The 13,000-nt window shown below is 40.4% G+C and overlaps 1 protein-coding gene across 2 annotated transcripts in view; it reads left to right on the top strand.

The window, feature by feature from the left end:
• The window catches only part of LOC111330231 (phospholipid-transporting ATPase ABCA3-like), a 43,373-nt gene extending 30,407 nt beyond the window's left edge, over positions 1 to 12,966 (top strand). Inside the window, exons 34-45 of one of the 2 annotated variants that reach the window (XM_088745296.1) lie at positions 186 to 278; positions 924 to 1,011; positions 1,511 to 1,614; positions 1,964 to 1,993; positions 2,125 to 2,282; positions 2,629 to 2,695; positions 2,977 to 3,080; positions 3,617 to 3,709; positions 9,788 to 9,978; positions 10,916 to 11,136; positions 11,591 to 11,716; positions 12,103 to 12,966. In XM_088745296.1, coding sequence (XP_088601422.1) covers positions 186 to 278; positions 924 to 1,011; positions 1,511 to 1,614; positions 1,964 to 1,993; positions 2,125 to 2,282; positions 2,629 to 2,695; positions 2,977 to 3,080; positions 3,617 to 3,709; positions 9,788 to 9,978; positions 10,916 to 11,136; positions 11,591 to 11,716; positions 12,103 to 12,174 — 1,347 coding nt within the window. In that variant the 3' untranslated portion in view covers positions 12,175 to 12,966. The remainder of the gene's footprint in view (positions 1 to 185; positions 279 to 923; positions 1,012 to 1,510; positions 1,615 to 1,963; positions 1,994 to 2,124; positions 2,283 to 2,628; positions 2,696 to 2,976; positions 3,081 to 3,616; positions 3,710 to 9,787; positions 9,979 to 10,915; positions 11,137 to 11,590; positions 11,717 to 12,102) is intronic. The other variant, XM_088745297.1, reaches the window with a different exon arrangement.
• Positions 12,967 to 13,000: the final 34 nt, after the last annotated feature.

Raw genomic sequence — 13,000 nt, 5'->3', positions numbered from 1 at the left:
CTTTGCTCGCCAAACTTCCTTACAATTAACAGCTTAGTTCCAGTTCTTAAAAAACCAGCCGTTTTACTTGTTAGACGTAACACGACCGCAGGGATAGACTTGTGTCGTGTTAAAATTTTTGTACAAACAAAAGTGAAAGGTGTGCTTGAGTATGGCTTGCCGTTATTTCTTTTGTTGTGCACTAGGACGAGGATGTTTTCAACGAGCGTGACCGTATTTCCAAGCTGAAACCAAACGAAATCGACGGAGAGGCTGTTGTTTTGAAAGACCTTACTAAGGTAAAAGGTTAAATAATCGAGAGGAAGTCGCCAACAGACTGAACTCGAGACCAAACACCCGAGTGTGAGTCCTGGGGCCCGTTTCTCTAAAGTCCTGGTAACTCGACGGGCCCGTAAAGCTGTTCTGTTTTCATTCAAGATGGGGATTTCAAAAGTTTTGAAAATGATACGATAAAACTATCAGCTAAAGAAACAAAAAGGACTGGTTTGGGTGCCAGAACCTGCTTTGCTATTCTTTAAATTTTGATTTTAAAACATGGCTTCGGGCCCGTTAAGTTAGCAGTACTTTCGAGAAATGGGCCACTGGCTCGAATACTTAACGCAACCCTAACCCTCTTTTAAGATTTCAACTCCTTGCACTCTTTAGATCTAAATATGAATTTCTATCCTACATTTCTTATGCTTTTAGCTCTGAGAATTGGGTATTAAGTCAAAAAATATTCTTTCTGTGATGTTTTACTTTCTTCTCATCACACTTCTGCTTAAAAATGTATCGATATGGTAAAGAGAAATTCCTCTTTGGTCACTCCTGCGAGTAAAAGGAATAAAAAATCCGAGCGAACATATATCTCGAGTCTGGTAACCTATATTCAAGCTTGCTGCTTCCTTGAGTCAAAGATTTAACTTCAATTCATTTACCTTCAGGTGTACGGTGGCACAAACGTAACTGCTGTGGATCATCTGTGCTTGGGAATTCCTAAAGGCGAATGTTTTGGCTTGCTTGGAATAAATGGTAAAGAAATGGTTGTTAAAACTTCAGCTTTGTATCTTAATTTTTTGTTTGTTTGTTTGTTTAAGTTTTGTTTGCTATTGCTCGCATTCACTTAAATTAGAATTTTCTGTTACTGGGTGTAAAACACCAAAACAGTAAGGCGGTAAAACTTACATGGACAAAAAAGTTCCTCAAAATGCGACACGCTGACAAACCACTGCCACTGTCACACGTGATAATCGCGCGCGCCACTGGTACTTACGATAATCGTGCGTACCACTCGTACAAGCAAAAAATTGGGCGCGCCACTCACGCGCGTCTATAAAACAGGATACCAGTCAATCGCAGCAGAACACGAAGCTTTTTAACGTGAAGCCATTCGACCTCATCACCTGAAAAAGCGTACAGATTGTAGCAGAAACTTCGCAATCCACACTGTAAGGGATTTCATTGTGAGACAAACGATTATACTTCACTACTCTTGCGTTATAACGCCCACCTTTTGTTTCTCTCCTATCAGGTGCTGGAAAGACCACCACATTTAGCATGTTAACAGGAGACTTGAGCATTTCACAGGGCACTGCTTACATGGGCGGATATAACATTTTGACGAACTTACGACAGGTTTGTAAGAAGATCTGAACTAGCAACTGGAGCAATTTTCAATTTAGTGTCGAAAGTAATCCAGAATCGCTTTGGTTTTACTTTACTTCGCTTTGCGATTGGTCCAGAAAAACCGCACAGTCCTCTCCACCAATCTGATGTAAACGTTTTAACAATCGCGACGTATTCGTTCACGTTTTCCCGCGCTTGAAGCAGTTTACTTGCTTTCACTTTGAGTCCTCATTAGCCAGTGATGATATCGATATTTGTTCTGATTGGTCGATTTAAAACTGCTCTATAAGTCGTGTTGTTTTGCATTGGTGCAATGCAGTGAGTTAAAGACTAAGAGATTCCGTTCTTAAAATTTTAGGTTCAGCAAAGGATTGGTTATTGTCCTCAGGTATGTGTATATAAAAGTCTTAGATGTTTCCGTTACTATGTCCATGTATCCGCCTTACGTGTCTTTAAACAGTGGAGCATTTTCCTGAAATTAATTTACCTGAATCGTTTTTTTTTTTTTTTCACCTTCAGTTTGACGCCCTTATTGAACGTCTAACTGGTCGCGAAATGCTGACGATGTACGCTCGTCTCCGTGGCGTTCCATCACGCAAAATAAAGGACTTGGTTTCTTCCACAATAAAACATCTGAATCTCACCAATTGGGCAGATAAACTTTGTGGAGACTACAGGTCACTACCGTTACTATTAATTTAATCCTTTAACACCCCAGTATCAGTTTGCATATTCTCCATACTGTTCTACATACATTTACTAAGGTACTGACGTGGAGGATTTGTGGAACAATCAAGGTTTTTATTTTTTAGTTCGTGATTATTTGCGTTATTCTCGTGACCTTTTTGTGTGATTCAGGGGTGATATTGCAAGGAGAAATTAGATGCCAGTCTCCCTTAGATGCTATTGAGTTAACAGATGTTGATATTAGCTCGCTCAAAATTTTGTAGCTGAACTTATACTTACACGATTTTTTTTCTAATATGATATATATATATATATATATTATTTTCTTACTAACAGTGGCGGGAATAAACGAAAACTCAGTACTGCTATTGCTTTGGTAGGGAATCCTCCCATTGTATTTTTGGTGAGTTTATTTTATTTTAGCTTGTAGCGTAGGATTTTTGAGAAAACGTAGTAGGTTCAGACCGCAACCCTTGCCGCGGCATACTAATTTCATAAAGTTAGGAATCCTTATAGGACCAGAACCGACATATTGGTTGTCGTAGTAACTTATCCCGCGGGGAAGGGGGGTTGGGAATGGGGAGAGGGCTTTCTTCTTCCCGTGATGCCTCTTGCTCCTGTTTTTGCCCACAATGGCTGCTCGAGAGAACTCGAATTTCTAACCTGTGTTTCTTGTTGTTTTAGGACGAACCCACCACAGGTATGGATCCTGTTGCTCGTCGTTTTCTGTGGGATTCACTGATGCAAGTGATGAAGGGCGGCCGATCAATAGTGCTTACTTCTCACAGGTAAGGAAAATTTTTATTCACATTTTTACTCTTTGCTTTACCACAGTTCGGTTTGTGTTGGGTGAAGAGAACATTTTAAGATCTGTGTAAGTTCTCGATATTTTCAGTCCTTTATCAAGTAATTACTGAAAATGACAGTAGTTTTGTCTTTACCTTGTATTTTGAGGCGCGGAAAAATTGCCGTGAGCATGAAGGAGACTACCAAATGAATGTTCAGTAAGATAAGAAAATAAAAAAAACACAAAAGAAATCAAGATATATCAAGAAGAAAAGAGATGGATAAAGATGTTTTAGATTATCACGGATTCCAAATTGTGAATGATGCATAAGAATCCTTAAAGTACGCGTTGACAAAATATGTAGTTTGGAGAATATTTTGAATCAGTAATTTTTCCATGCAAGGAGGGTAGCGATAATTTCAAATTGCTTTTTGTCAACACGACGAGGATAAGATCTGATTCTGAAGCTTGCCTCTTAAAAATACTTACACGAAAAGAGAACTGGTTATTAAAATGTTCTCTGGCCTTCTTTTCTAGCATGGAAGAATGCGAGGCCCTTTGCACGAGGCTTGCCATCATGGTGAATGGACAGTTTAAGTGTTTGGGATCGATTCAACATCTCAAGAGCAGGTTTGTCCCTTTTATTCTACAATTTTTCAATTGGATGCTCTAAAAAGGATAGAGAAAACTATACCAAAAAAGCTTTTGAACAAAAGAATAAAGGAAGCCGGATCAATCAGCCCTCTAACAACTGGGCCCTGATGTATTGGATTCGAAGTGGTTATTTACAAATCCTTACTGTTATACCACAGAATAAGTTGGATATATCAACAAAGTTGAAATGGTAAATTAGCCACCGTAATGATTACAAAAGCTGACGTTTCGATCGTTAGCCCTTCGTCGGAGCGAATAGAGGAATTGTGGGTTGTGTGTGCTTTTAAAGGCAGAAAATGGAGCTACGTTATTGGTGGGAGCATGGCAACGAGAAAAACATGAATAAATTAGTGGAATGAAAAGCGTTCGTTGATCCCTGTGGGATTTCGACTACCGGTTTGAAAGATGAGCTTTTGTTCAAGATTTTTACGGCTTTCCGTGCCACCTAAGTGCAAGGAAAGACCGCAGATTGCCATATGTTGCTTAGAATGATTAGGTAAATTAAAATGTCTAGCGACTGGTTTCGATGTGTCCTTGTCACTCCTTTCCACGTCTCGAAGGTGTTCTCGGAATCGGTCACCTAGTCTTCTGCCTGTTTCGCCGATGTATATCTTTTTGCAATAAGTGCAAGTTATGCAATAGATTACATTGGCGGAGGTGCACGTGAAGTGATCGGTGATCTTAATGGATCGTTTAGTTCCCGATATTTTATCAGTGTTGTGAATGAAAGGACACGTTTTGCATCGTGCACGAGCGCATTTAAAAGTGCCTGGTTGGTCATTAGTCTGAAAAGAACTTCTGACCAAAAAATTGCCTATGTTTTTGTCGCGTTTGAATGAAATGAGCGAAGGCTGCGAAAAGGTAGTGCTTGTCTCTGGATCGTTTAGAAGTAATTTAAAGTTTTTAAGAATGATGGATTTAACTAGGTGGTTGTGAGGGTGAAACGTGAGAGTGAATGGAATGCGGTCGGAATCTTCCTTATGCGACGTTTGTAGTGCTGAATGTCGATCAATAAGTTTAGCGCGGTGGTAACCCGCTTGAACGACGGAAACAGGGTAACCACGTTTATCGAAGAACTGGCACATTGACTCTGATTTGTGGTGGAAATCAGAGTCATCACTACATAAACGACGAAGTCTTAGAAACTGAGCAAAAGGAATGGAATTCTTAACGTGAGATGGATGCGAAGACGAATATAACAAGTAATTATGCAAGTCTGTAGGTTTGTAATACACACTAGTGCATAAACCGTTACTTTCAATTGAAACTTTGACGTCTAAAAAGGATAAAGAATTGTCAGAAATTTCCCAAGTATATTTCAGAGCCGGGTGAAGAGAATTGACTGCGGTTATGAATTTAGTGAGCTCCTCTCTGGAAGAGGAGGTAGCGCCGATACAGTCGTCGATGTAGCGACCGTAGAGTTCAGGTTTGGACCCGTTGTATTGGCTGAAACATTGATGTTCGACAAAACCTACAAAAAGATTGGCATAGCTTGGTCCCATTTTGGTGCCCATGGCTACACCATTGGTTTGTTTGAAGGAGTTGTTTCCGAATGAAAAGCAATTGAGTGTGAGCACTATTTCGGCTAAGCGTAGTAGTGTTTCAGATTTAGGTTCCTTAACAGTACGTTGATCAAAAAAATGTTTAAGGGCTAGAAGGCCTTCGCCATCAAGAATGACAGTGTAAAGAGACGTAATATCCATGGTGAAAAGAAGTTTGTTTTGGCCAAGGAAATTAAAGTCTCGAAAAATTTGAAGAGCGTGTTGACTGTCTTTAATATATGATGGTAAAGTTTTGACGATGGCAGCCATAATTTTGTCTAGATAGCTGGAGATAAGTTCGGTAGGGCAACTGCAAGCCGAGACAATGGGCCGACCCGGGTTGTTAGGTTTGTGAATTTTAGGTAAAAAGTAATTACGAGAAGTTCTAGGAGTGGTTATGATGAGATTTTTTGCTGTGGCCGGCAATTCTTGTTTAGTTATGAGTTGGCTGATCATATTCTTGACGGAGTTTTGATAGCTGGCAGTGAGGTCTTTGTCGATCTTTTGATAAAAAGAGGTGTCAGAAAGTTGCCGCAAAGCTTCTTTTTGGTAGAGGTCGCTGCGCCAAACAACGACTGAGCCGCCCTTATCGGCCGCTTTGATAACTATGTCTTTGCGTTTTCTAAGACTTTTTAGAGCCGACCACTCTTCAGAAGAGAGATTAGAAAAATTGGTAGTACGTTTGAAATTGAGTTTGTTGATATCGTGGCGGCATTTTTTGATAAAAAAGGCTAATGATGCGAATTGGCCCTCTGGGGGAGTCCATTTAGACTTTCGAGTCTGAAGTGCTTCGAAAGTGTCTTTGTTCGAGGTGTTAGAATCATCCTCTTTGTTGTGAAAAAAGGCTTTTAATTGAACGCGGCGAAGGAATTTTTCTACGTCTTCTTTAATTGAGAATTCGTCCGTTGTTTTAGAAATGGGAACGAAATGTAAGCCCTTACTGAGGACGGACTTTTCTGAATCGGAAAGTGAGAAGTTTTCTGGAATGGTAACTACAGTTTGGAGGTTGTCTGTTGATGAGTGGTTAGCGATTTGGGGACCGATAAGTTGGTCAAGTTTTTGGGCCTTAATTTGGTTCAAATGATTGAAAAGTTTCGAATTAGTTTCCTGAATCTTGGCGCGGAGAGATTGTAATAAAACTGCTGGACAGATTTTGGAAAGTTCATAGCGGAAATGTAGGATTTGTTCGGTGAGGTGATTACGTTTTTGGCACATAGCTCTAATGGTTATTCTCATGATGTTACGTCAAAAAGAATTTTGGGCGCATTGAATTTGGTGATGGTATTGTTTGGTGAATGAAGATGCATGAAAATTGGAGCGAAAACACTTGGGAATAACTTTAGAATGAAGGCAACGACCGATGAAGTTTATGTGGCTACAAAACGTAGTTTTGGCGGAAGTGAGAATGGCTAAACGGAATGCTAGATCTTTACTAATAGGGGGAAAAGGGAAAAGATAACTTACGATTTCCTGGCGTAGCTCCTTTGTGAGTTTCTTGAGGCTTTGCGTGGTCCGCTGTTCTGAATGCTGTGGAATGAAAAATGCTAAGAAAAAAGTTAGTAGTCGCAGCAATCAAAATACAAATGAATAAAGGCTGATAGTTTCGAAAGAAACTGTTTGGGGCTGCGTCGGTGGGAGTAACGAAATAATTTGGATATATCAACAAAGTTGAAATGGTAAATTAGCCACCGTAATGATTACAAAAGCTGACGTTTCCAGCGTTAGCCCTTCGTCGGAGCGAATAGAGGAATTGTGGGTTGTGTGTGCTTTTAAAGGCAGAAAATGGAGCTACGTTATTGGTGGGAGCATGGCAACGAGAAAAACATGAATAAATTAGTGGAATGAAAAGCGTTCGTTGATCCCTGTGGGATTTAGACTACCGGTTCGAAAGATGAGCTTTTGTTCAAGATTTTTACGGCTTTCCGTGCCACCTAAGTGCAAGGAAAGACCGCAGATTGCCATAAGTTGCTTAGAATGATTAGGTAAATTAAAATGTCTAGCGACTGGTTTCGATGTGTCCTTGTCATTCCTTTCCACGTCTCGAAAACTTGACCAACTTATCGGTCTCCAAATCGCTAACCACTCATCAACAGACAACCTCAAAACTGTAGTTACCATTCCAGAAAACCTCTCACTTTCCGATTCAGAAAAATCCGTCCTCAGTAAGGGCTAACATTTCGTTCCCATTTCTAAAACAACGGACGAATTCTCAATTAAAGAAGACGTAGAAAAATTCCTTTGCCGCGTTCAATTAAAAGCCTTTTTTCACAACAAAGAGGATGATTCTAACACCTCGAACAAAGACACTTTCGAAACACTTCAGACTCGAAAGTCTAAATGGACTCCCCCAGAGGGCCAATTCGCATCATTAGACTTTTTTATCAAAAACTGCCGCCACGATATCAACAAACTCAATTTCAAACGTAGTACCAATTTTTCTAATCTCTCTTCTGAAGAGTGGTCGGCTCTAAAAAGTCTTAGAAAACGCAAAGACATAGTTATCAAAGCGGCCGATAAGGGCGGCTCAGTCGTTGTTTGGCGCAGCGACCTCTACCAAAAAGAAGCTTTGCGGCAACTTTCTGACACCTCTTTTCATTAAAAGATCGACAAAGACCTCACTGCCAGCAATCAAAACTCCGTCAAGAATACGATCAACCAACTCTTAACTAAACAAGAATTGCCGGCCACAGCAAAAAATCTCATCATAACCACTCCTAGAACTTCTCGTATTTACTTTTTACCTAAAATTCACAAACCTAACAACCCGGGTCGGCCCATTGTCTCGGCTTGCAGTTGCCCTACCGAACTTATCTCCAGCTATCTAGACAAAATTATGGCTGCCATCGTCAAAACTTTACCATCATATATTAAAGACAGTCAACACGCTCTTCAAATTTTTCGAGACTTTAATTTCCTTGGCCAAAACAAACTTCTTTTCACCATGGATATTACGTCTCTTTACACTGTCATTCTTGATGGCGAAGGCCTTCTAGCCCTTAAACATTTTTTTGATCAACGTACTGTTAAGGAACCTAAATCTGAAACACTACTACGCTTAGCCGAAATAGTGCTCACACTCAATTGCTTTTCATTCGGAAACAACTCCTTCAAACAAACCAATGGTGTAGCCATGGGCACCAAAATGGGACCAAGCTATGCCAATCTTTTTGTAGGTTTTGTCGAACATTAATTTTTCAGCCAATACAACGGGTCCAAACCTGAACTCTACGGTCGCTACATCGACGACTGTATCGGCGCTACCTCCTCTTCCAGAGAGGAGCTCACTAAATTCATAACCGCAGTCAATTCTTTTCACCCGGCTCTGAAATATACTTGGGAAATTTCTGACAATTCTTTATCCTTTTTAGACGTCAAAGTTTCAATTGAAAGTAACGATTTATGCACTAGTGTGTATTGCAAACCTACAGACTCGCATAATTACTTGTTATACTCGTCTTCGCATCCATCTCACGTTAAGAATTCCATTCCTTTTTCTCAGTTTCTAAGACTTCGTCGTTTATGTAGTGATGACTCTGATTTCCACCACAAATCAGAGTCAATGTGCCAGTTCTTCGATAAACGTGGTTACCCTGTTTCCGTGGTTCAAGCGGGTTACCACCGCGCTAAACTTATTGATCGACGTTCAGCACTACAAACGTCGCATAAGGAAGATTCCGACCGCATTCCATTCACTCTCACGTTTCACTCCATAGTAAAACGATCCAGAGACAAGCACTATCTTTTCGCAGCCTCCGCTCATTTCATTCAAACGCGACAAAAACAGAGGCAATTTTTTGGTCAGAAGTTCTTTTCAGACTAATGACCAACCAGGCACTTTTAAATGCGCTCGTGCACGATGCAAAACGTGTCCTTTCATTGACAACACTGATAAAATATCGGGAACTAAACGATCCATTAAGATCACCGATCACTTCACGTGCACCTCCGCCAATGTAATCTATTGCATAACTTGCACTTATTGCAAAAAGATATACATCGGCGAAACAGGCAGAAGACTAGGTGACCGATTCCGAGAACACCTTCGAGACTTGGAAAGGAATGACAAGGACACATCGAAACCAGTCGCTAGACATTTTAATTTACCTAATCATTCTAAGCAACATATGGCAATCTGCGGTCTTTCCTTGCACTTAGCTGGCACGGAAAACGGTAAAAATCTTGAACAAAAGCTCATCTTTCAAACCGGTAGTCGAAATCCCACAGGGATCAGCAAACGCTTTTCATTCCACTAATTTATTCATGTTTTTCTCGTTGCCATGCTCCCACCAATAACGTAGCTCCATTTTCTGCCTTTAAAAGCACACACAACCCACAATTCCTCTATTCGCTCCGACGAAGGGCTAACGCTAGAAAAGTCAGCTTTTGTAATCATTACGGTGGCTAATTTACCATTTCAACTTTGTTGATATATCCAAATTATTTCGTTACTCCCACCGACACAGCCCCAAACAGTTTCTTTCGAAACTATCAGCCTTTATTCGTTATACCACAGGTTTGGCACTGGTTACACACTCATGATCAAAGTTGCAAGCTTCCCTCCTCCCATTCCTCGGCAAACAGCGAACGGCTTCCAATCAGCTCCACTGGCCGCTATGTCGGCACCGCCTCCGACGGTGTTCAGTAATCCTGCGGCTACTGGTGAATTACCGGAAGTGAATGAGCCGAAGAAGCCCATACCGGAAGGTAGGCAAAGCTTATGTTAGTGATTATTACATGACGTGTCGACCTTTGAAACCCTAACATCAGTTTGCAAGTTCTCCCTACTGCTTTCTAATATTTTTTTAATATTTCTAATATTTGCCTAATATTTAAGCGCTTCTTGACCTTTCTTTATTCTCGTGACCGTAATGTTTGATTCAGGGCTTATAATTTTGAGAGCAATTAGACGCCAGTCACTCTTAGAGGTGAGATAGATAGGATAGATAGTTTATTGCCAAAAATTATTACACGACTCGGGCAGTCAGAGGGCCAACAACTAAAATCAACCAATCAAAATGCTGTATTGCCGGTCCAATATTCTCTAAGTATTGGACCGGGCACTGTCCCGAATGGTCCCGAATGACACCGCACTTGTGTCCCTTTGAACTTCAGTCGTACAATAAATCTCTTATTAACCAAGCTTGCTCGGGACCGTAGTGGAAGAATATCGGCCCTCGGTCTTTTTTGTACGGACTTTGCTGCGCTCGGTCCGTACTGTCAAGACCTCGGACCGATATTCTCCCAGTACGGCCCTCGGGCTTGTTTAATAAGATATATATAAAAAATAAAATTATACAGCCATGGAATAAATACGCAGTCGCTGCTAAGACCCCATAGATTAGCCCTCGTGCACATAGCAGGAATGAATGAAGATTTGAAACGATCAGTGCGGAAGCGCGGCTTGTTAAAAACGCGCTGGCGTCTTTTGTTGTATGCTGAATGATGTCTATCTGGCAGCAAACTGTATAATGGTGGACAAAACAGATCCGTACATAACTTCTTGCGTCTGTCGTAGGTGGAGGTGGAGGATTTCTTCATTCTTTAAGAGACTATGAGACATTTTTACCAGAGAATATCAGAATTGTTTCTGTTCGTATAAAACAATTCTAATAAAACTGTTCCTTTTTTTCTCTCTCTCAAGCAGGTTATTCAAATGGTACCCAAGCGGTCATCAGCAGCAAAGATGTGCAGCCTACAGTCCCAGTCCCCCCTCCCTATCCTGCCAACCCTGTTCAAATGCAGCTCCCCCCCGGCCAGCCTATGCCGTTAGTATACGACCAGGGATTGATGTACGCTGTGGTAAACGCCCAGAACTTTGTGAACCAAACTTTCATTGGAGCGAGACTTCTGGAGAGCCATAATGTAAGTAGTACAGCGGTCAAACATCGGGCATGCGTAGGGGAATCAATTTTGGCCAGCCGCGCATCAATTACCCGCGCAAAATTTTATTCGGAATCTGTAGAAGGAAACAAAAGTAGGGAAAGAAAAACTCGTTACTTATTGAACAATAAGCCTATTCAAGTTAGGGTATGCTATTAAGTTACTCTTCTGTTCAGAGCTTCTGTTTAAAAACTTCTACTAAACCACTGTGACTTAGTGGCTTGTGTGGTCTTTTGTAACTCGTGTGAGAAAAGTCGTTGTGCCTTTTATTGTACTTTACTTGAATGAACTCGTTCCATGCTTACCAGTTAGACTGGCCAAGAGCAAGATTGAGTTTTCTAGTTAAAACGGTAAAAACCGTATATACGAGAAATTTAAATTCCCACGTCTAAAATTTTCCGCTAACATCTTTTTTTGTTGTTGTTTTTTTTTTCAGGGAGTACTGCACTTCCAGCTGGAAACTGAAGGATTGAGTTGGTCCTATATCTTTGGACAGCTGGAGAAAAATAGAGCTGCTCTGAATATTGTGGACTACAGTGTCAGTCAGACCACACTGGAACAGGTAAACACTATCAAATTTTCTGTCGCTTTAAGGGCACATCGATCGTCTTGTAACCGTTTGGCCTCTTCCCCCCTCCCCCCTCAGTGCACCACTATCAATGTCTCAACCAATCAGATGCAAAATTGAAACCAATCACGACTTGGTGGCGGGCCGCGTTTTCCCGTACCTATGGCAGTTTGGTCGGTTTTACTCTTAGTTCTCATTGGTCCTTAACGAGATTTGCCCTACTCCTGAATGGCCGTTGTAAGTATTTTGGGTTTGGTTTTACGTCACTTGATCGAGAAGAGCTTTAGTACGTACAAGTCTGTAAGCTTGCTGCACACAAGGCTGTGTAATTCTCCTCGTGGCTAGTTGATAACTCCTTTCTGTCTTTGCTTATCGCGTAGGTTTTTATCAACTTCGCCAAAGAACAACATTCCGAAGAAAGAACAAAAGTGAAGATGTGCGGATGCTTTTAATTTTCCCGGAAGACATGGAAAGTACTCATCGCTAGTCCTGGTTTACTATTTAGTTTAAGTACCGATACTAATACAGGGATAATAATTAATCGAGATTTCCATTCCTCCATGAATTATTATCTCTGAAATTTTCATACTTAGGAATCCAAAGTACAGAAATTTAAAACGCAAACCTGACTGTAAACCTTCAGTGTTACTTTCTTAGCTTCGTAGCTCTTATTTGTGACTCTCACTTCTCGCTTCCATACATTGCTTTGTAGAGCGGAAAGAGAATTTAGCGATATATCAAGTAACACAGTCTTGCCCATAAATTTGTATCTTCTCGTCACCTTTTTGCTGGAAAATGGAATATGCGTGTTCATCACTTTTAAAATTTTGAGGAATGAGGTCGAAATAATGCCTGCCTGGATCTCTTTGCTGAGCAAAGGGTGTTTTTTTTTTTTTTTTTGGATAAATTTTTTTAGATAAATTTGTTTTGTTATTGTACCGAATATTTTATTTATTTTGCCTTATTTATGCATCGTTGGTTATCACGATACCAAGGCGTTAGTTTGAAGCATCTCATGACAGTCTTCGATTTTAGAACCACGCCCTTGTCCAAGATGTTATTAAATTGACATTCAAAGAAGAATTTCCTTCTAGCACGTACGATAGAATTTTCCTTATTTGAACTTTGTGTGTAAAATGTTTAATCCTTGCTTGAACAAGGTTGTACTTGTAAAATTTTATTATTGCAAATTATGTGTACAAGTGAAAATATACCATACTCTATACGTTGCATAAAACAACAAAGTGTGCATTTAATTGAGTTTGTAAAAATGTATGT

Source organism: Stylophora pistillata, chromosome 14 (genome assembly GCF_964205215.1).
Source record: "Stylophora pistillata chromosome 14, jaStyPist1.2, whole genome shotgun sequence".
NCBI lineage: Eukaryota > Metazoa > Cnidaria > Anthozoa > Scleractinia > Pocilloporidae > Stylophora > Stylophora pistillata.
This window is presented reverse-complemented; position numbering and strand designations above follow the sequence as displayed.